Here is a 23,488-nt window from a genome sequence, read left to right on the forward strand (position 1 = left end):
GTCTTTCAGACACCCCGGTGGACTTTCGGCCGTTTAACTCCGTCCTAGTTGCTCGCGCGCGGTGCAAATAGATATTCGACGACACGCGGACGAGTTTGGCGATAGAGGGGAGGGAGGGGGAGTCGCTGGGTAATGCTAATTGCGCGGTACCATTAGGGATGCTATTAATGAACGGAGCTGTACGCGAGTTATGATCCCGGTACGGAGGCCGATGGCGGCGGTATGCGGCGAGCGGACGACACTCAGGCTCGACGGCGACGACGACGACGACTCCAAGGAGGAGAGCAGGGGCAGAACGGCACCTGGCCGCCCTCGAACTTTTGTAATTAGCAAAGTAAATTGCCGGTAACCTCCCGATCCCGCCGCGCGCGTGCGATACGACTCTCGCGATACGGTGTTTCATAATTTAATAACGCGCCTGGGCGAGTTTGCGAATCGTCGCCCGGCTCGGCAACACAACTTCGCCGAATAAGACGGCGCCCGTAATTGAAGAGGGAGGAAAAAAAGAAGAACTTACTCCTCTTTCTTTTTCTTCTTTTTTTCTCCTCTCCCCCCTCCTCCTCTTTTTTTTCCTCCGCGCCGTTTCTTTCTCGATATAACGAGATCTCCGCGACACGCGATACACGACTATTTGCGCGGCGGATCGCCCTCGCGAGTAGGAATCTTCGTCTAGGGATTCTCGTGGAAAACCGCGAATCATCGGTTCCGCTGTTTACCCTCAATTGCCGTATTCTCGAGAACGTTGTTAGCCATAAATATCCTCCGGGAACGCCGTAGTTCCGCGAATGAGCTTCTTCGGTTTCCTTTTATCCCTCTCCATTCGTACTTGTGCGCGTAGTGCATTTTACGGAGCAAGCATACGCGCTCTTGCGCGATATCCTCTCTGCAGCTAAGAATCTGCAAGTCTAACCGATGCACGGGGCACCCCGCGGGATGAGTTTCGGGGACGGAAAAGGGACGGAGGGGGCTTGAAATTAACGTTACAAAATTAATTCGTCATCCGGCATTCCGGCAAAACTGCCGGCCGGACGAAATATATTCTAAATCTTACGTAGCCGCGTCCGCACGTTTCGTTTCATGAATTTCTAATCCGGCCGTGAAATATGAACGAGGGGGGACCGCGAGGGACCCTCTTTCTCTCGCACCTCGGGCGCGAGTTAAGCCCGTAGTTTCCCTAGTTAACCGCAGCTGCAAATCCGTCTGACGACGTCGCTTGTTTGGATTTTGCCCGGTATAATAAAACATGCCTCGGGATCGACCGGCGGCTCGCTCGATCGGCACGTACGTCGTCTTTCGACGATTTCGGGACGCGGGATCACCGATCGGTACACAAGTCGGGAGAAATAAAAAGACGGGGGGCTCTCGAGTGAGCTTCGCGTAAGCTGAAAGGCACGAGGAGAGAAACGAGACGAAACCGAGTAGGTCAGCCGCGAAACGTCGCCCGTGGAAATCGAATAAACGCCTCCCCCTCGAGGCTTTATCCGTAGACGCGAAAAGAGAAACGCGCGCCTTATATTGGGACGCGCCCCGGGTCACTCGAAGCGCAAAGTACACGTATAATCGTATTGAAAGGCAAATACGCGAGTATATCCATCCTATCTCGGTCCGACGCTCGTTACAGATCGCTTTATTCTAAAATATCCGGAAAGGCGCGCGGTCAGAGACACGGCCGAGGGATTGAAATTCAAAGGGCACCGGCGAAAGCTTTGTAACGGGATCGAATAGAAGGGAAATATTCAAATTTGAGTGGTACGTCTTTTCTCATATTTATAAAGCAGCCGGGAATGCATCGAAGACGCGGAGGGAGTCCTTCGTGTTCTCTTAATATCGGGGGAAAAATGCCGCGATAGTCCGCAGCTTGAAATACCGGAACTTAAGCACGGACTCTGAATTTAATAGCGTTTACCGGGAAGAATTTCGCCGCTTCTTCCCCGATACCGTCGGAGTCGCTCGGCGAAAGATATCCCGCCCCGCCTCGCCGAAAAACGATCGGACGTATTAGGCTCGATAAATTTCACGTGCCGCTGATTTTTACGACGTTCTTTAAGGACGACAGATCGCTGCGATTTGTAAATGAAACTGTCGAGCCGGCGGAAATATATATACGCACGCGGTATATCAGCTTTCTGTGCGGATCGATTTATTCTACTTCGAGCGGCAAAGAGATTTATTTGATGGGCCAGACGCCATTGAAGCGCGCGTCGATCAAAGCAATGTTTCCATTGTAAAGGCAGGTAATTTAAATAAAAAGTGAAAATATTAAAATTCATAAAACACGCATATTTTTTATGCGGAATGCCGTCCTCTTCGCGAATGACGATCGTGAATGCGGGGGAGGGAGGAGAAAAGAGTATCAACGTGTGTTTAATCATAGACTGTCGAGTTTATTTTGCACGTTTGAGCGAACGTGGTCGCATTTGAATGCCATAAATAAAACAATACCAATTTTAGAGGCCGTGCATTGAGTATTGTATTTTAGAACATCCCGATAAGATCGAGAGTCGAACTGGAAAGGCAATATGTATAATACTTTAGCAGTAAGTCGATCGTATATGCGACGTTTTAAAAGATCACCCGTAAATTTGCATTGTAAAAATTTAAAACGCAACGAAGATGTTTCGTTTCCCAATAGCGTTTCAATTTCACGTGGCTCAAAAATACCAACCGGCGTATAGAATAATTATTATTTTGATATGCGACTTCATTAAATTGTTTGAACAACGCTGGTTGTTTGATTGTATCGCGCGCATAATGAGTAATTATTATTCACTCCGCTAATGCAATCGCGCGTTAAAAAATTATTGTTTGTTCAGCGATTTTAAATAAACAACGCTGTTAAATTACGCGCGAGTGACGGTTTTGCGGTTTTTAATGCACGCGCTCTGGAATTTTTTTTTTCTTTTTTTTTTTTAAGTCGCTCATTTGGAGCGGAAAGAACAAATATTTCAAAATGCAATATGGAGAGAAACGAAATGTCGATCAAGATTGTGCAATCGGAGGGACGGAAATTCAAGGCGCCCCTTCTCTCTTTTCTTCCTCAGGCACTCGTCTCTTCTGCGTTTTATAAATTATGCATTCGGTATCGACGTTCCTTGTCGATCAACTTCCCCGCGACTCTGTGCCACCATAGTATAACCCATAATATATTTTGTGATCGAATACCCATATATAGACCTCGTTTCCCGCAGCAGATTTTCTCAAAAAGCTCCGGGAATTTTGCGGAATCTGCGTCGCTTACTGCGCGCGGGGAAAACTTTTAAACTAATTCATAGGAAATTCAAATTTTTTCGATTAACTTTATATGAAAGTTTAACCCGCGGGTGCAAAAAGTGCATTGACCAAGCGCGTGGCGACCTGGAAGGAAAAAGATATATGTAAACGAGTGCTCGTTCGCGGATTTTAAAAAAACGATAGGCCGAGCTTGTTCGAACGGTCATCGCTCGCGGGATCGCAGATCTCGCGGTGACAAATCGCGAGAGTCTGGCGCTGACAGAAGATGAAAATACAACCCGGGCATCCGCGTAAAATCATGGCGTAATAACAATTTCGCGTCGTTGCCGCCCGTGAGAAAACGCCCCGTCGTTTGCATCAACCACTTTCTCGCATCTGTCCCCCGTAAAAAAGATTGTCCTCTCGATCTGCCTATGTAAATAATGCAGAGCATTACCGGGCGTCGACACCGGCGGGCTGAAAACGTACGGCCGAGTATTTCGCCTTTCGAGCTCCATGCATTTTCGGTGATATGTATTATTAATAAACGCGGCGTCTTGTTATCAAAAATTACATTACCTCGCCGTTGCGTCTCTCGTGAGGAAACAGATATTAATAACATATTTCTATATCAAGCTCCAAATATAGATACGTGCAACGTTGTATAATTCTTACGCATTCGTTCGGGCCGCACTTTATTCCAAATTTATTTTCGGTGATATGTATTATTAATAAACGCGGCGTCTTGTTATCAAAAATTACATTACCTCGCCGTTGCGTCTCTCGTGAGGAAACAGATATTAATAACATATTTCTATATCAAATTCGAAATATACGTGCAACGTTGTATAATTCTTACGCATTCGTTCGGGCCGCACTTTATTCCAAATTTATTTTCGGTGATATGTATTATTAATAAACGCGGCGTCTTGTTATCAAAAATTACATTACCTCGCCGTTGCGTCTCTCGTGAGGAAACAGATATTAATAACATATTTCTATATCAAACTCCAAATATAGATACGTGCAACGTTGTGTAATTCTTACGCATTTATTCGGGCCGTATTTTATTCCAAATTTATTTATAAGTATTAGAATCGCGCAAAGTGGAGCTCGGTGGAGCGCTATAACGATTCGCGTGTCGCGGGCCACGGTTCTTCGGCGTTCCCGTTTCGATTCTCGTTGATCTCGGCGCGTTTATCTTACGTCCCTTACGTAACGTGCTTCGTTTATAACTAATGCAGAGCGAACTCTCGAAATGCTTCGGGTAAAGGTTATAGACTGTTGCCGGAGGATCGATTGACGGTTACCGAAGTCGATAGCCCGGCGCAGACACGTACTCGGCATTCGCGCGACTGTCTGCGTTAAATGTCAAACACGTCCCGGAACTTCCGGCCAATCTGCGCGTCGTAATTGTTATCGTTTGTATTGCGCGCTCCTCGCTTTTGGAAGCGGGGCCTCATTAGGGCGGTGTAATTAGCGGCTGCCGCGACCGGCCGGCCCGGCGAATTCGGCCGAGATAACAGGGCGGGTAAACAAAAATCGACGATATTTTTATTCACCGTTCTGAGTTAGCATAATGGAAATAAATCGCGATAATCGGACTAACGCGGCGCGGCGGCGCATTAACAATTTCGCGCTTCGATGATTATTTCTGCGTGCGTGCGTGCGTAATCTACGCGACAGAAACATTCGCGCTATTTTTTTTTTTTTTTAATTTATATATTTATTTATTTTTTTGCAACGATGAAACAATGGAAGCTCGATACAATTAACGTCCCGCGGTCTCAAACGGCGTACGAAATCGTCCCAATTACGCGAACGTGAATCGACCGAGTTTTACCGTCAAGTCGATTAATCATCGTCAATCATCGTAATTAGCCGTAATTAGCGCGCATAAAGAGACATAATTATAATTCATAATTAATACGTGTACTCGCGCTGATTATAATATTTCGCGTTATCCGAGATGAATAAACGATACGTCTCGTTTATGATGTATCATCGCGACGATACGGCGCAACGGCGACGACATTAATGAAATAACTGGAGAGCGTAATTTATTTAAATATGCCGAGATCGAATGGCACGTAGGCGCGCTATGAAAACGACCGGCAACGAGGGAGCGGGAGTTGCGCGGAGGTGAACGAGGGAAAGAGTGGAAAAAAAAAAAAAAAAAAAAAAAGGGGAACGGAAAAGCGGCTGTAAAAGTCGCGCCGGCAATTATCGAATAATGTAATAAATTAAGCCTGCGCGAAATTCCTGCGAAAACGCGGGCGCGTCCGACGATTTACGGGCAACTCTGTGGAGAGTTCCGGGAGGGCTCGCGCGAGGTACGTTCTTCCCGTATTATCAATTGACCCGATTGCTGTCACCAATATTCCCGATGGAGTCCTTCGCGGTACAGCGGCCAGATTGAATTATAGCTAACGATTTTATCCAAATCACATCGCGCGTTATTGCACGAGCCTGATTCGTATAAGCGCGGGATATAAATGCAATAAGCGATAATTGATTCGCGCGCTCTTCTCGAATTGATTTGCGCCCTTACGTGAAATTTCCTCATCGGCCCGTCGCGGCTCTGGCTCTTGCAGCTTGTATAAGTCGATTTGCCGAAAGCGAAAATCGATCCAGAAAATCACGGGCAGTATAAAAAAATAATGCGTCTTCGGGGAAACCGCGGCGTCCAGCTGTCTCCGTCGATAACCGAGTTCGCGATGCCTTTCGATGACTGCGAATCGACGTTGCCGGTGACGTACAAGTCGGACTGTGTCTCTCTCGCGCGCGGGATCGATCATTCGCGAGCGTACATTTCTCTCGGTGGTCCTTTTGTACATTTTCACGGAGGTGGAACGGCTGCGCGAGGGAAGGGAAAACCGTAGCGGAAGTACGAGAGAGGCGTCTCCGTAACGATCCACCTGCTTCCATTCCGGCGCGCCGGAAGATAATTTCGCGGCCCTGTCTGAAAATCAAAAAAACTTATCCCTCTCCGACGTTACTCTTTCGCGCCTACGCCGTCCCATTTTTCCGCTTGTCTGGATGATGCGTTTTAATCCACGGAGCGCGGCTCTTCGCCGGGAGAAAGAGATATTTCGGGTAGCGGCGGAAGAAGATTTTCCGCCAGCTGATCTCGCGTTACTTTTTTCCCTCGAAAATCGCCCTCGTCGAGGTTGATCGAATACGACGCGCGCTCCTCGAGTCCGCGATTCTCTGTTCGCGAGAAACGGATTTTTCGACCACCTTCGCTACCTTTTTATCGAAGTGCCATCGAGACTAATGGGCTAAATCCGTTCGGGAGGGAGCGTAAGGGCGTCGCGAAACAAGCTGCGGGTCCCTCGCGCTAAGAAGATAACTTGGAAAACCGCAGATAATAGCGGCTAAAAAGGAAAGAAATAAATCGGGCAGGCGAGATCCGGTGATGCATTTTTCCCAGCTCGGTTACCCTCAAAGAGAGCCGCGTTTACGGTACCTTAACGGTATCCTTTCCGTACATATGTATGTAACGGTGGGTACATAATCGCGGGTGTCTCTCGCCGTTCGCTTTCTCGAGTATCTTTCTCTCTCTCTTTCTCTCTTTTTCTCCCCTTATCCTCTGTATCCTCGCCGGTACGCCGTCCCCTTTATTCCGAGCGCTCTCTCCGTTCGAACCTCGACAGGCAGGGCGACAATTAGTCCTCAATTATGAAACCTCCCTTGGCGCGGTAACGCGTGACCCGGAAAGAAAGGGTGGCCCGAGGGAAAGACGTAGGAGGAGAAATACCGCTTAAGGATGTGTCGCACGCGCGTGTGCGGCCGCCGATCGAACCGCCGCGTGCACTTTTTCGATGCGCCCCGATGGAGGGTCGTCGACGCTGGGCGGCCGTCGCTCCAAGTATCGAGCCCCCTCCCCCTTTTCCCCCCCGGTCTATTCTTCTTCGACTTTCTTTGCCGAGTGAATAGTTAACGACGGGCATCGATTGTTCCTTCAACTTTGAAACGGGGCGTAGTATCCTCGAGTAAAAGGAAGCGCAAAGGGCACCCCCGTAAGGTAATTCTTTCGATTCTCCGTAATCAATTTATTTTTCCCTATCCTCGTTTTTCTTCCGCTGCACTTCGTTATTTTACTCCGCGCGCGTCGGGCCCGATTGAGATTTCAAGGTGATACGGCGCACCAGCGGGTGATTACGGCCTCGCGAAACCGTCTGTTACATCGACAATTGGCGTGATTCCAATTCCGAATTATTACGTGCGAAATTTGACATGCACGAAAGCGCCGCGCCGCCGCGGATCCGGGCGAGAGAGCGTACCTGTGTTACACCTGCCGTTCAGGCACGCGCGTAATGTCGGGCAAGAATGCGAACAAGCGGGGCACGTTCGTGCTCACGCGGCTACGCCGCATTGTTGCGGGAGGAAACTTTAATCCGACCACCGTGCAGCTGCGACGCGCTGCATCGCTTCGGCCGGGGTCCCCAGAATGCATCTCGGATAATATAATAGCGTGGAAGCACTAAGAGGCGCACAAACGCGAGCGAGCGAGCGAGAGATAAAAGGAGAGAGAGAGAGAGAGCGATAAACTAGGGCAGATATTCGATGATACGCTTAAAGAGACGCACTACCTCGGGAAGCTTGAAAATCCGTGCCGGCAATTCTGCGAAAAGAAAAACGTAAATTAAGAGCGCGGTAATTTAAAGCGGGGAGTAAATTAAAGAATTTGCCATCCGCGCGAACGAAGATCTCCCGCTTTTTGCGCGTTTCCCCGAAGTAGGTGAGAAAAGAAGGTGCCGTGGGAGACGAGATTCCCGCGAGCGAGGACGGCGAAAAAGAGACGATGGCGAGATAGCGTTGTAAGGCGGGATTAATGGACCACTCGTTTTGGCGCGTTACACCGTCGCCTCGCGAAACTCCGACGGAGTATCACTTGCCGCGCGATTAATCACGCAACTGCGCGAATGTAATTCACCCGGAGATGATTCTATCGATACGCAACGTACCTGTATACGTTATATATTTTATACGCCAGTTAGATATTTGCGGCTAATTCCCTCGCACGCTTTATAAATAATTCTGACGATTGCACGGTTAAACGCGAAACGTTAGCGCGCGAGGGGGGGGAGGGAGGGAGGGGGGATCGCCGGTTAATATCGTATTAACACGTGGGGCGGCCCCGACGCCCATAATCGTCACGCCATTTCGTATCTCGGGCGAAATCACGTTAACGTCACGGCGCGCGTTAATAAAGGACCGTAATTAGCATGAAGAAAAAAAAAGAGAGAGAGAGAAAATTGGATAACGCCCGTACAATTACGGATTCCAGGGGGAGATACGGGGGGAAATGTTAAATTAATATTTTTACGCGTTCTATCAATTTTACGTGTAAATGAAGAGCCAAATATTTATTCGCGCGCTGACTGACTTCGAGCGATGTTTGGACGATGCAGCGAAATATCACCCGGCGAGTATCGCGAATTTAATGCCGACGATCGCGCTCGTCATTTTCGCGATATTTTCGTGATAGGCGGTTCCGGCGTGAAGCGCCGCGGGATTGATCGAAAGACCGAAAGCACATGGCGACAGATAATTAAATATTGATTTTGCATTAGAGCGCGCTAAGATAGAACGACCATTCATTAACGTGTTGTAACGAGTGCCGTCGCTCATTGGTCGATCCATTAAAATCAAAGACCCGGCTGGGACTCTCCCGGCATATTACGCGGGCCGTTCCTTCTGTTCTACCCTTTTCTTCGTCTCCCTTTGAGGTCGCCCGATTGTTCCATCTAGACGGCGATCTGTCGCGTTCACGTCGCCGGCAACAAACTTTCCGCCGGAATAAGAAAGGTGGATAAGAAAGGACCGGGGACGAGACCCCGCTTTCATTAAGTCTCTTCCCCTCGGCCTTCGGGGTCTAGTTGATTCGACGGATTTATTACGTATACATATATCTCAATACCACGTTTACAGAACCGTCTTTACCTCTCGCGAATCCGGGGGATTAATTTGTCGAATTTACCGCGAACGAGAACGTTTATCTAAATGTAATATTAATCGTGATCGCGACGTAACGATCTCCGTTGCGAACTGCTTACGGCGAAAAGGAGTCCGCGGATCTTTTACACCGGTTCTTCTCAGAAATCGTGCACGGTCACCGATTTTGTAGGGCGCTGCACTTTGTTCGCGGAAGTGTGTTACAATATTTACGGCGCTCGCGGGGACGTAGCCGCGAGATGGGGAGGGAGAGGGTGGTTTTACGGATAAACGAACGGACAAGTGAATAGATAAGTGTTTATCGCGACGCCGCCGCGGGCTGAAATAATAATGGCCCGAAAAGCGGAGGAAACGCGAAATGCATGCGGTTAATAATAATGATCAAAGGGTGGAAGAGTTCGCGAATCACGCGATCAAATATTCAGGGACTTTAAATTGAACGTAATCTGCGCGAATCGGCCGGAAAGAGAAGGGATTCCTCGCGATTATATTCGCATTCGGTGAATGTAATACAGACATTGCAGCCCGCCTTTCACGTCTTCCGCCGATGTTTCTTCAGCAATCCGGGGAATTCTAGGCGTAACAAATATTTCCGAGGGCGAGGTAAAGAAATTACATCTCAAGGATGAATATTTATCCCGGCAGAATCCTCCCGAGAGGTTTTCTGTCGCTGTCGGATTATGTCGCGAATCATTTATTTGTGAAATTTTATCAACTTTCCTTTGACCGTAAACGCGAGACAATCGCGAAAGTTTCGTTCGTCCTCTTAAGGGCCAATTTGTAAAATGAAACACACACACACACACACACACACACACACACATATAATCCTCGATTGAGGTTGAATTAAAATGAAAGAACACCGATAATTTAATTAGAATTTAAATTTAAACGGGCCATCCAAAATTCCCTTCGAATAAGTTATTTAATCTTGATAAAATATCTCGTTTTAAATCTGATGGATGGTTTTAACTTTCAATTTTTAAAGATTTTCCTTTTTCTTTTTTTTTTTTAAACCACGGTAATTGACATTTAACATTTATCGAGTGGTTAAATTGTACTTTCATACTCCGAAACGACACGTAGCTTTTACAAATGTCTAATGTGTGCGCTTTGTACGTCGCTTTCATATAACTGTTACGGACTTTTATTTTTTACATTTCGCATTCTAACGGAATCTATGAACGCCGTCGCGCGCAAACACTCGCGCCGTCGATTGTCATAAATTACATCGATGTAATTTCTTTCCCGGTGCTCTTTTTATTAACGAGCCGAGCATTAACGAGAAGGGAACTGCGAGATAAAAGTTTGAATGATCATTCGCCGCGCTCTGCGCCAAAGTTTTATCCGCGGCCGGGAATACGCGAGCCGGGCTCATGCGTAATTAAACTTCGCGTAAGCTCGCGTACATTGACGCGAGCGTACAAACGCGAGTGCTTTCTCTCCCTTTCTTTCTCCGTCTCTCTCTCTCTCTCTCTCTCTCTCTTTCTCTCTCTCTCTTATCGAGCATTCGATTTACGTCAAGCCGAATTTGGGTCACGCTGAATGATTTATCCGATCCAGTGGGTCGGACCTATATTTGCAAAATGCCGTTTGTACTACGCGCGCGCCCCGCGAGCGCACTTCCGAACGAAACGTCCGAGAATTTTGGAATTTTACGCGCCGCTTACGCGATCGATCGCCGGCTAATCCCGGATCGACGGAACGTTTTCGTTTCCCGTCCGGAGCCGCCGCGACCGGCATTCGACGGATTATCAACGCTCGAAAGTTAACAACGTGCGCGCTCGCCCAGGAAGTTGAACTAATAATTAATCGGTGTATAATTAACGAGATCGAGCCCTCTCTTTCTGCCGGTTCAAGTGCAGCGGGGGGTGAGGTAAAGAGGAGGAAAGGGGGAGGGGGTGGGTCTTGCAAAACTTTCCAAAGCGAACTTCCAAAATGACATTAAGCCTCATTAAATAATATGTCGCGGCGCAATTTATCATCGTGGGCACTTTCGCGATTACTTATGGATGTCAAAGTCGCCACCTCGAGCCGGGAAACACCTCCGCCAGCCGCTCCCGATTCGGGACACTTTTCTTCCGAAAGGGAGACAACGTTCACGGCGTGTCCGGGACGGGATTTTGACGCGGAATAATCGTTTCCGCGGTGGGCCGTGGCGGGAGGGGGTGGCAGAAAGGGCGAGATACAATTACAATTCAAATTAGCCTTCTCGTAACAACGAATCATGACGCTTCTGTGACACCTGGCATGCACGAGCCGCTCGCCGCGTCGTCTTTGTCGAAACATCCGGCTTGCGTGTCCGCGGGGAGGACTCGATTGCACGTAATGCACTCCCCTTCCTATCTTTTTCTCCTCTCGCCTCTTTTTCTCTCTCTCTCTCTCTTTCTCTTTCGCTTTATTTCTCTCGCCGCGCGAGGGGAACGATTTTCGCAGAAGCATGCAAAATATCCGGCCGGCTGTGCCGACACGCGTGATACGCGGAAGGAGCGTAAAGCCGAGTTCCGGAAACTTATACAGCCGCCTATCTCGCTTATGGTAATATCGAACCGGAAGTTACTTTTTACGATACGCCGGAACCCTTCCTTAGCACGCCGTCGTCGCCTGGCAGGATGCGCCCACGAAAAGGACCGGTAACCGATATCCATCGACCTCGGACGGGATCCCGAATTTTATCGCGCTTCATTTAACACGCGGCGCCAAATATCTGTGGGACCGCAAACAAAGGAGGACCGGAAACGAACTTGCTCAGGGAAGAAATCGAGTAGAAACGGACGAAGCGACGCAACAAAAGACCCCGCGGTTAGTTACTTAGAAAGTAAATAATACTACGAAACGCCGAAAGATCCATGAAACTGGTTCTCCTCGGAAAAAGCATGCCGCGCGTTAAGGCGGTCTGGAAGTCAGCCATTTCACTAGCAACTTCCTTCAACTCTTAATTAATAGCGTAGAAAAACTCGGGCTTGCTGATGAATAAAGTTCCGGGCAGTCCGTTTATTTTTAGATCCCCGTCGGGCGATTTTTAGCTAAAATCTGCGTTTGTAATGTCGCGTCCGTCGATGTTCTTGTTACAACTTTAAAAGAAAAAAGAAAAAAATACTTGAGATCGAGCAGCGTAAACTCTCGCGATTATCACGTGCACGCGCGAGGAGAATAACGCGGGTTTGCACGCTGGACTGAAAGTCGGCAGAGTCGCGTAATCGCGAGTCGAAAGCCTTCGGACCTTCGGACGCCGTTGTCTTTATGCATCGAACGAGAGCCGGGTGTTCGAGTATCGGACACCAATAATCGGGATGCGGCAGCCGGAACGAAATTCGTCGTCGCAAACGGAAACTTTTCCGATTCCCGAGGACCGGGCGTGTCGCGAAGTCCCGTGCACGTCGCGGCCGACCCTCGCGTTTTACTTTCTAAACGACGTCGTTTATTATTTTAATGATGTCATTAGTGGAATTTAAGTTAAAGTTGTCAACTTGTTCTCTCGCGCGGACCGGTGTAAGTCTCGCCGAAAGCCACGTCGTTGCTTTGTAAGCGCAGAAACCGACACATTGCTCGTTGTAATTTTATTCCATTTCTCGAAAGAAAAAAAAAAAGAAAAAAAAAATATCTACATACATAAATTTATTGTGCAAAATGTTTTCTCGTTCTTATTTTCTTGCTTTTTTTAATTGATGCTTTTTGCATCGTTCAAGAACGTAAAAGCGGCTGGGAAGTAAAACGAACGAAATTACGGCGAGCTTATTTTAGGAAGAAGAAAAGTTTCGCCACTTACGCGGTCGTCGTTCTTTTCTTTTTCTTTTTTTTTTTTAATAACGATTCGCAACAACTGCGAATTATTACATCGATTTCTTCTACCCGATGAGAGTAGCGATAAAGGTGATTTAGGTGTGCGAAACAGAATCGGTGATAATAAACGACCGCAGATTACGCAACGTCTCGGAGATAACGGTAATTACACAGTCGGCTAGGTAGGTTTAAGCGTTTCGCAGCTAAATTAGCCGTGCTACCGGGAAAAACTCACGCATACGAGTGTCTTTCGTTCTTTTCTCAATATTCACGCATGTACATATTAACATTATAGACCAGTTCTTCTACTAAAAACGTAAAACTAAAATTGCAGAAAAACTGATATTTCTCACACGAAATAAATCCACAAAAATAAAAGTTAACAAAAATTAACGAATAACTTTTTAAAATAAATTATTTCTCAATTTATTTAATTATAAATTAATTTATTTCGAATTTGTATATAATTTATATATTTAAAAAAAATTCCCTTAGTATTATCAGTAAGAATTGTGTTAAAAAATCCGTCGGGAGATAACAGAACGTCTTTTTTTTCGTCCTGCAATCTCGAGATATTTAACAAAAGAGTACAACAACGATACAAAGGGTAGCGCGCGGGGTCTCCGTTTCGCAGCGCGTCTCGACTATCCTTCTCTCGCGTCCCTTGAACTTGCGACGATGCAAGGCTCTTTGAAAAGGCTCGATCCCTCGTCGACTTTCCACGGTCGGACGTCGGTGTAAGGCAACGGGGGGCGGCGTACGTATGCCAAGAGCCGTGATATTTCACGATAATCCGGGCCCGGGCATCCCCAAGTACACCCTCGCGTCTTACTCGCGCGCTTAAACGAGTGCTACCCCGTGACAGATAGGAGCGAAGAATTCTGGAAAATTCATCTTGCAGAACGAGGGAACCGACCAATTAATTTTACGTTTTCGGAATAAATCTTTGGCGGTCTTTTTCCGTGGAGAAATTAATATCAAGAAGTAATTAATATATTTTTGTGGAGTAACGTCTGATTGAATTTTGTGAGTCGATTTATCGAACTACGACTGGAATATGTGTGCGTGTATATGTATTTATTTTATTGAGAGCTCGCGACAAGTCTTTCGGATCATTCACTTGATAAAAAAGTATCGTCGTTAATGAAGAAATTAAAATATCAAATGTCGTGGGAGAAGACTCTGCATCTTTTTATTCCTGCAGATTTATTATTAAAACCTACGCAGTCTCCCCATAGGTCGCTTTTATTTCTCGCTACCACCCCCTTCGTACCTGCGTTAAAGTACAGACACGTCCCACGTCAGCCTTGCGTATTAAAATCCAGGTTTAAACTTGAAAGATCAATTTTTTTTTTTGTTTTTTACAAAAAGCAAAAAATTAAATATTTTATTATAACGCAAAGTAAAAAAATCACCGCCAGAAGAAAGTTAAATTGCGGCAGAAAATTTTTTTACAGTTGAGAAAGAGAGAATCTGTCGGATAACTATTGTAAAAAATTACTCCGCGGAGAGATTTAATAGTAAAGGCAGTGAAGAAATTATGCAGATTATGTCAGCTTCTCCCGATGTAAATTTAGAGTCAATCTCTTCCCGACGAGACGCTCGGCGCGATGCATTTTGACGCACCGATCCCTTTCCCTTTTTCGTCCACCGTTCTCTCCGCCGAAGGGACCATAATCCGCACGTGCGTTCATGTTTTAATTGCGTTCGGCAATCACGTCGCGCGTACGTGTATATAAATAAATTCCCCTCTTCTTCTCGTTCCCCCGATCTCTCTACTCTTTTTCGCCGACTTTCCGGCCGCGCTGACCGAAAACGGTCGTGCCCCTGCTCCCCCCCCTCCGCCCTCCTCCCCCGATAAAACGCAGGGCCCGGATAGAAAATATATGCGCGTTTATTTCGCCCATGCTCCGGGCGCCGATAGAATGCAAAATAATGGCGACCTGCCGGATATTTGCGGGCGCAACTGTGACAAATATATCAGATAAAGCCCACCCCCCTCACCCCCCCGTTGCCGCCGTTCTCTTTCCCATCCAGCACGCCGTTTCGTCCCGTCGCGCGCCGCGCTCCGTATCTCTCTATATTGATTTACCGCGAACTGATACTCCGCCGGTATCATATTTTCGATCCCCGCGAGCGTGTACCCCGATAATATCAATTCGAGAACCCAGGTACGCCGCGCGGCTTACACTGCGAGCGAGAATTTGTTTTTTCTCCTACCCGCGGTGTTGAAACCGCGATCAAGACCGGCGATATTTATCGACTAATTAAAACGCGGCCAGCGCGTTTGATTATCAGCGCGACGCGACGCGCCTCGACGCGCACGAAGTGTCCCAGCTCCCGCGGTCTCGGAGTTAAACCACTTCGCAAGAATGCGGAGGTATTCCCGCGCGTGACCGTCGCAAAAGCGCGCATTCCCCGACGAATTTTTCCCCGAGAGAGAATGCCCCGACTACGTAGGACGCGATCATAAAGCCGTGATTCGCATTCGCCCGCTGGACTGCGAAATAACGTTTGCGTAAGCGCGAAGAAAATCCCCTGAAGCGCGATCTGAACTTTTCACTGCGCCTCGTACGTTCGCGTATGCGTTCTCTGGACCCTGAGCTATTGTTACACCGCGCCGCGAGTAAATTTTAGTATTTCCGCACGGTCGATGTTAACGCGTTCATTTATTATGCTCTGAGACACGGTTCCTTTTTTCACGGCGCAGCCTGTCGATTAGATTTCTCTCGCGAGTTAAGTAAATTTTTAATTAGAATGGAGATAATAGTCGCGGCGTGACGTGGCTCGCCGCAGAGGCGACAATGCGTACGTTTCCGAGCTGCGACACTGCGACACGATTGAACTAGCTGAGTAACCCTCGGCATATCGGAAAACGTCAGCCTCTTTCAAGCCGATCGGCGATACATACCGTGTTCTCTTGTTAAATCGTCGCGTTCGTTTGTTCGCGCTCCTCTCGCAGTTTCCGCGCGATGATTGCCACACATACGCGTTTGTGTACATATATAATTAAATTTTAATAGTTTACTCGGAAATAAACCCGCGCGGTTCAATTAAATTATTAAATTCTCATTATGCCGATTCGTGGACGGCGAAATGGTGCGTTATAATTACAGCGCAATCACGGGCGACGCATGCGAAATGTCGGTCGCGTTTGTGCGACCACTTACTGGAAATAAAAAAAAAAATAATAAATTATAATAACATGCGTATCTTAAATATCATCTTGATTAACGAATCGTAATGACAAACTTTTAGTACCGTTTTCGAAACAGTCGCCGCTGCGATTTCTCGATATAACGGCGACTCGAATTGAACTAAATAAAATTGGCACCAAGAATTTAACGGATCAGATACTCGAAAAAAGTAGAATAAATAAGAAATTAATTATAAAGTAAAAAAAAAAAAATTAAAAAATCCACAAAGCCGGCAGCGTGAGTTAGAAAGAAAAAAAGAAAATAATCTTGCGAACGCGCTATTTTAATGCTAATATTCCGCGATTTTTATTAGCAAATTTTTCGGACAATGAAATATCGCGGACGTATTCACGACGCGTGATAAATTCAGCTGCACCGGTACTCTCAGATAACATCCGCCGGTATCGGGTCGACGGATACACGTGGAGACGAGACGCGCGTGCGAAAATGTACGGCGCTGATCCGATTAATCTCGACTTCGCCGATCACTCGGTGCAAGACGAGCTTGGTGGCGTTCGATCGAGGGTCCACGACCTATCTAAGACGACAAAGCTGCTCGGGTTTCTAGGGCGTCGCGCTAAATCACGACAGGTGAGCGATCGGCGCGTCGGCAACGAGTCCCTTTTTCCAACAGCGCGTGTCTCGGATAATTCTAGATCGTCGCGTCGTCCTCGTTCTTTTAATTATCGAGGCGAGATCCGTAAATTCCGAGGGCGCAGCCAGTTTAAGAAACAACGTCGGACTATTCAAGCGACTCCGCGAGCGGGAGTACAATTTTAACAATTAAAGCGTACTTTTTAACGGGGAAAGAACGGCTCCCGCGAGAGGGAAAAATCGCGTGGCCAAACTATTCGACCTGACAAGGCGGAGGTCCGCTGGACGATTTATCGAGACAAATTGAACGGACGGCAAATGCGAAGCCGGGTCCGCTCGACGGGGGGGTGCTCGAACGACTCGGCTTCGTGCTCTGGCATCGCCGTTTCTCAATTCGCGGTGCGCTTGCGATGAGAGGGTCGAAACGATGGGGTTGAAAGCGACTTCAGTTAACCTCTTCGCTCCCGGCGGCCCATCGCTTGTATAAACGTACTTTTTCTTCGTGCTTAATAAAAAAATATCCGCGCGAGACTGTCTTATTTTTTAAAGCCGCGAACGGAAGACGCGGGTTTATCTTTAAATTGAAGAAACACTTCGTCGTGGTTGCGTCGCGCCTATATTTCCGCGATTGTAAATAAATTTCAAGCTCGTAGAATATATTTCAATGTTGTACAAAGTACGTTCGAAATGTGCACGGAATAAATTATTGAATTAATTTCGACCGAACTTAGGAAAATTAAATATACTGCACGTTATTTCCATTATTCTTATCGTAAATGGAAATTGTCCGCGTTTTAAGTGACGTCAAATTTCGTTACTTATTAAAAACCCCCAGCGAAACTCGTTTCTCGCCGAAATTGAGCTTGTCGCGCAGAGCGCGGAAGATCTAATATCGAGAAGTGAAACTTCTCGTCGGATTTAACTTCGGAAGTAGATAAAATCTCGCTCTTTACAGATGATTACGAGTTATTTTAAAGGAAACTTAGTTTAACGCTTGAATAGTATCAATTACATATTCGATGCCGGGATTTCGAGGGGCCCGCGTGAGTTTTCCCTCCGATCGAAAACTCGCGGCGAGTAAAACCTGATAGAGTCGCTCTCGACGTCGTATATAAAATTAAATATGCGCTCGTACGATTTCTGCATCGTTGCCGGGGCTGCAATGGAATATCGGATAAAAGTTACGGTATGAATGAACGCGTGATGGACGTGGACGATTCACGTTCGCCCTTTAGCGTGTGCGAGATTGTGATTCATGATACGAGCGTCGGGATCCGGTGGGTGGAGAGAAGGGGGCCGGATGCCCGCGAGGGAAATTTCTGCGACGGGCGGTTTCCTAAAAATTACTCCCCTTTTTCTTTCCGCGATATTCCGCGGCACCCGACGCGGGCGATTTTTAACTCACGGGTCCAGGCTCGATCGTCGGAAAGCGGATTCTGGCGCGTTTCTGATTTGGCTCCGGTCCATCGCGCTCATCGGCGGAATCCAGATCCAATTTCGCACACACGTGTACACACACGCGATGGGGAAGGGGGCTGCTAACAATAACCCGCGCCGTCGATATTTCCGCCGAGTCGGAAAATCTCGGCGGTATCGCTCTACGTGCGGAGGGATATTTTATCGCGCGACCCCCCCCTCGCGAAGATCTTTTCCGTTAAAGTTGAAGGGATACCACCGTCGGCCGGGGCCGATATGTGTATTTCGCTGGACCCTGTCGCGTATATCGTCCGTTCTGGGATGCACTTACTTTCCTGCGGCCGCAGCAGAGCATGACTGCTGCGCTGCAGCTGCGGCGAGCCGTTGACGAGAGTTGAGGCTGATGACAGACGTAGCTGAGTCGTGCGCCCCCTTCCCGCTGCAGCTGCACCACGCGCACCTGCAGCTGCCCTTGCTCCCGCTCCCGCTGTCCTTGACCGACACCGACTCGACCACCGTACTTGATGCGCACGTGTTTTCGCCACTGCATGAGTTCGGTGCGTCATGCCCTCTTCCTGAAATCACCATGACAAGTCGGGGCTAGCAGAAGTAAACTCTCCAAAAAATTAATTACATCAACGAAAGAAAAAAAAGAAACAAAAAAAAGAAAGGCAGATTAAAGTTCTCTTTCCCATTTTCGTCGCGAAAAAAAATTCCGTAACGCGTAATATATTTTTTTTAGAACAGCGATAGCTGCGATAAGTACGCAACAAGTCGGGAGATTTATCGCCGTAGATCGGGGAAGTATATAGGCAATGATAGAAGACAGTTTAGTAGAGTATTCCGTACAATCGTCCGCCTATTGAATAGACGTCGTTCTCGCCCGGCTAATTTACGGCGACGTTAATACGCGGTTAATATCGAAGCCCCGCGCTCGTATTTTATCCTCGGCCGAATCATAAACTTGAAATGAAACCCCCCTCCTTTCCTCCCCCGTAATAATCCCCACGTGTCGCAGCTCTCGTTCTTCCGTTCACCGCTTCGCCACCCTTTGCCGCGAAACTGTTTCCTCTGTCGCGACTCATTAACCCATTTTCCCTCTCGTTCTCCGTTCCGCGACTATCTTAATTTATTAACAGCCGGCCTGTATCCGCGCGCGATCGATTACCGATTCGCGTATATGCAGATGATTTCCTCCCTCCCCTCCCGTTAGCGGGGCTCCTCTCTTTTTCCCTCGTTCGAAGGACCGGCGATAGTTATATAAGCGAGAACGCGCGCATTCTCTCTTTCTCCCGCTTTTTCCCCGTCCTTCTCGATCGCGTTTCTCTTCTCTCGTCCTACATTTCCATTATATCCTCCTCCGGCCACGCGAAATGTCTCTCATCTTTTTTTTTTTTGCCTCCTTTTTTTTTTCTTTTTTTTTCCCCCTGAAATAACCGTGACACGTCATGTTGGCATTAATAATTGAAATGCGCGCTTCGAGATGCATCGGTGTCGCGATTTCGCTCGATGGAGGCTTTCCCCCCGATCTGTCGTCCTGAATTTACGATTTCAATCGCCGCTAATTCGGTTTCGCCGCGATTCGTCCGAAATTCGTCAAGAATTTAAATCCGGACTGTTTAAATAAAAAGGAAAATTTTTTTTAAGGGAAGGAAGGAAAGGGATATGTTACAGGCGTTTCGCTGGAAACTTTGCGACCGCGGAAAGAATTTGAAATTAAATATTACGCGTTCTAGATAAAATAAAGAACCGGAGGAAGCAATATGTATTTCGTATAACGTTGAAAAATTGTATCTTCAAATACATATGTGCTATATATATTCGGGTAAAATGTGGATCAATTAATTAATATTAAATTGTACAGCCAAATCGGCGGTATAATTTCGATCGTAATTCGATTGCATACGTAATTAATGCATAAATTAAACATTTCGGTCGAATTGTGATCGGCATATGTTGCTTACAGCCACGAATGCAAATTTAATAATTATTTCCGATGTTAGTACGCGTATCGCACAGGTCGAGGTAAATGTAATTTCGGCAAGGGACACAAAAGTAAAAGAGAAAGAGAGAGAGAGAGAGAGCCCGTCAAATATTTAAACGCCGCCCGCTTTATTCGATTCTCGGAACAACGTCACTGGTTGTTCCAAGATAATCGATACTATTACGTGTCGGCACGCATTTATTGTGCTAATAAATCGCCGTCGTCGGGGAAAATCGTTAAAATTAATCGTGACATTTCTCCATCTGCGAATTTTTCATCTCCCTTTAAAAGAACTAAAATAAAACTCCATCGGAACGTATCACGAGACCCCATAATATTAAAAATTATTTCTTATTCGGGTTGTTAAATTTAGAAAGAAATAAGATAATCTAAAAGTAATTTCCTCATAAATGAGAAACAGAAAACGTATTAAAATTTCAAATCGATCTTCTAATTTTCTATATTAAGCGGCGTGTATAATTAATAAAAAGAAAAAAACAAAGAAAACAGAGTAAAGGAGTAGAAAATAAAATTTAACCTACTTAAAATTAAGAGAAAGGAAATTATATAATCGTTAATTTAATTAAGTCGACGCGGTCTTCTTTAATTTACGTATGCGAGGAATTAATTTGACTTTTACGCGCTCCACTTTTGCGTGGAAAAAAGAATTAAAAGAATTATTAAAAGAATTACGAACCGCGTGTCGTTTTACTCGCCGGTCCCGGATATCTCTATAATATTTGCGATCTGAGATGAGTGACCCACTTCTATAGGAGCCCATATATCGAACATGATCGGATAATCTATAGTACATGCCGACACGCGATCACGGTTGATCTGGGGTCATAGTGCGGCATGACAGGAATCTCATGAGCCACGTCCGTCGCAACCGGCTATGCCAAATCGCTCGGATTACTATTTCTGTGACATTCTGTGTCAGACTCGTTCATTAAGATTCAGCGAAATACCAAGGCACGTGTCGATGAAAGAGGAATCCCTTTTCTTAGCGTTCTCTTTTTCATTCCCCACGTATCGTAATCTTGTATCTCGACTATATGTAATATCATATATTAGTACGTCGTTTTAAAAGAAACCTTTCGATTTCTAACTTCTTTTCACCGATTAAGCGTTTCTTTTTTTTTCTTTTTTTTTAGTTTTCTTTTTCCTTCTCTTAATTTTTCATTTTTTAATATTTTTTTTTGTTATATCTGGTTTTATGGAATGTTACCTTAGTAATAAATTTCACTGCGTTTTATGAAGGAAATTTCTACTAAATCAACGCATTTTGTAAACTAACGAGCCGTGTTTGCGGCGGAGATAGGTTTGCCAGAGATCCCCGCCGTCCACGGGCGGAATTTAAATAACCGCTGAATATAATTAAAAAAAGCATTAATAATTAAAAGTAAATTGACCCTGCGGTTAACGTTGCAACGATACCGCGGCGCGTCGTGGAATTAAAAATAAATTGAGATTATTGCGTTATTAGCGAAAAAGGACGAAGTTTCTTCTTTGTCACGTGTCAATAGTCAATGATATATGTATTGCGTGATATATGAGCGCCCGACCAAACTTCTGTCTCATCTCTTGACGGCATTAGGTACCTCCGCCACGCATCGCAAATAAATCGACGATACTTTCGAAGTTTTCGATCCTCTTACGAATATTTTTTCCCTTCTTCCCTGCGCCTCCGTTCCCCCTTGGCCTTTTCTAACGCACGAAAGGTTTATCTTTCTGAACTTTATTATCCTTGACACTTACGACGACAGCCCCGCCCGCACTCATTCACGCAATTTAATTAGAGCCAGACGAACTTCATTCACAGAACTTATTCGAAACGGGCACACGTCGGGGTAAAGTAGAGCACGCCAAGGGGCGATTGTGAGGGAACGCAGATGTCCCGACTCGAAACGGCCGGCGTTGGTCGCGTAATTGAACCGTTGAATGAAAGAGCGTTATTATTATCAGTCTGGTCTGCGAAAAAAAGAAAGAAAAAGGAGGAGAAACTCGCGAGAACGCGCTCGGTAAAAAAAAAATCTAGTTGCGTGCGTTAGTAGCAGAATTAATTTTTTTTTTTCTTTTCTTCTTTAATTTTTGCGGAGCAAAAGGTTCAAAATTTCTTATTATCTCGGACTCCACGTTGCTGCTGCGAGCACTTTTGCGAAATACAAGCAAACGCTTTTTAAAAAAGAAAAAAAAAAAGAAAAAGAAAGCGCGCGTCGCGTGCGTCGTTGTCCCGTAAATTAGTTTACCGTAGTCGCGGACGTGAATTGTGGAACTTTGCTACGCCGCGCTCGGCCCACGGTGTTTCTTATCTCGTTTTCGTCCATTCGATTTATCGCTCGCGTGCCTCGGCGATGGATCGGCGATCTCTTCTCCGCGAAATCCGCCACGCAGAGAGGCGGAGAGGTCCGCGCGCAGCTCGAGCAACGAAACGCTGACCGTAAGAGAGGCCATAATCGCTAAGAGGTCGCGCCGGCTTATCCAGCCGGCTATTGCACTATGCATCGTAATGCGGAGTCGTAAACAGTGTCGTTGCAGTTTGCGAACGGCGGCCAATCGCTCCCTTGCGAAATTCTTTCGAGTCGCTGCGGAGAAGCATTCCGGCTCCGTGGCGAGAGGCCGGACGGGGGGAATGTAGAAAGAACCGGCGGTATAATGATAATAATGCGCATGCAACGGGGGAAGATAAACCGTCACGCGCTCCCGAGGGTGCCGTGCGCCGATTTTGCATCCCCTTTCCCGCTCCCCCCTCCCTCTTCCCCTCTTTCGTCGCGATCGCGTAAATCTTTGGGAACGGGCCGTTCGTGCTTTATGGGGCCGCGCCGTGGTAGTCGCCCGTGATTAAGCTTAAACACTTCTCGAGACTCCGCTGATTACACGCCGGAGCGTCGGAAAATGCGCGACAAGGGCGGCGACGAAAAAGAAAAAAAAAAAATAGCGGCTCCAGCGAATTACGTCATTTTTCCGGCACTTCGAAGGGTGAAGGGCGCGTGACGCCCACGGTTCGCGGCGCGGCTTCTCGAGACTCCGCCAAGAATGAGATCCACGCGTGTTCACGTCGCGTGAAAAACGAAAAAAAAAAAAGAAAAAAAGAAATTTAATTATGCAAAAAGAATAGCACTCGCGCACTACGTTTCGCGCCCGCTGTAATAGCTCGGACAAGATTACGCCGGGTGGCGAATTTACCGCGACGTAAAGGCGCATTATGTCGCCGCTGATGCTTTTAACTGTAATTGAAGCGTTTTGAGCCTGAATTATGTTGTGTAAATGTCACGGTGAATTTATTAGTATCGTCAAATTGTAGTCAACGTCCCTCGCGGTTCTCGTGGACGGTTCTTGCCGG

The 23,488-nt window shown here is 46.7% G+C and overlaps 1 protein-coding gene across 3 annotated transcripts in view; it reads right to left on the reverse strand.

Annotated features, from left to right (window-relative positions):
• Rhogap100f (Rho GTPase activating protein at 100F) overlaps nucleotides 1-23,488 on the reverse strand; it is a 64,991-nt gene that overhangs the window by 36,650 nt on the left and 4,853 nt on the right. For all 3 annotated transcript variants that reach the window (XM_070673165.1, XM_070673166.1, XM_070673164.1), the window contains exon 3: nucleotides 18,493-18,736. In XM_070673165.1, the coding sequence (XP_070529266.1) occupies nucleotides 18,493-18,711 (219 nt within the window). In that variant the 5' untranslated portion in view covers nucleotides 18,712-18,736. The remainder of the gene's footprint in view (nucleotides 1-18,492; nucleotides 18,737-23,488) is intronic.

The sequence above is a fragment of the Cardiocondyla obscurior genome, linkage group LG27 (genome assembly GCF_019399895.1).
Source record: "Cardiocondyla obscurior isolate alpha-2009 linkage group LG27, Cobs3.1, whole genome shotgun sequence".
NCBI classification, from domain to species: domain Eukaryota; kingdom Metazoa; phylum Arthropoda; class Insecta; order Hymenoptera; family Formicidae; genus Cardiocondyla; species Cardiocondyla obscurior.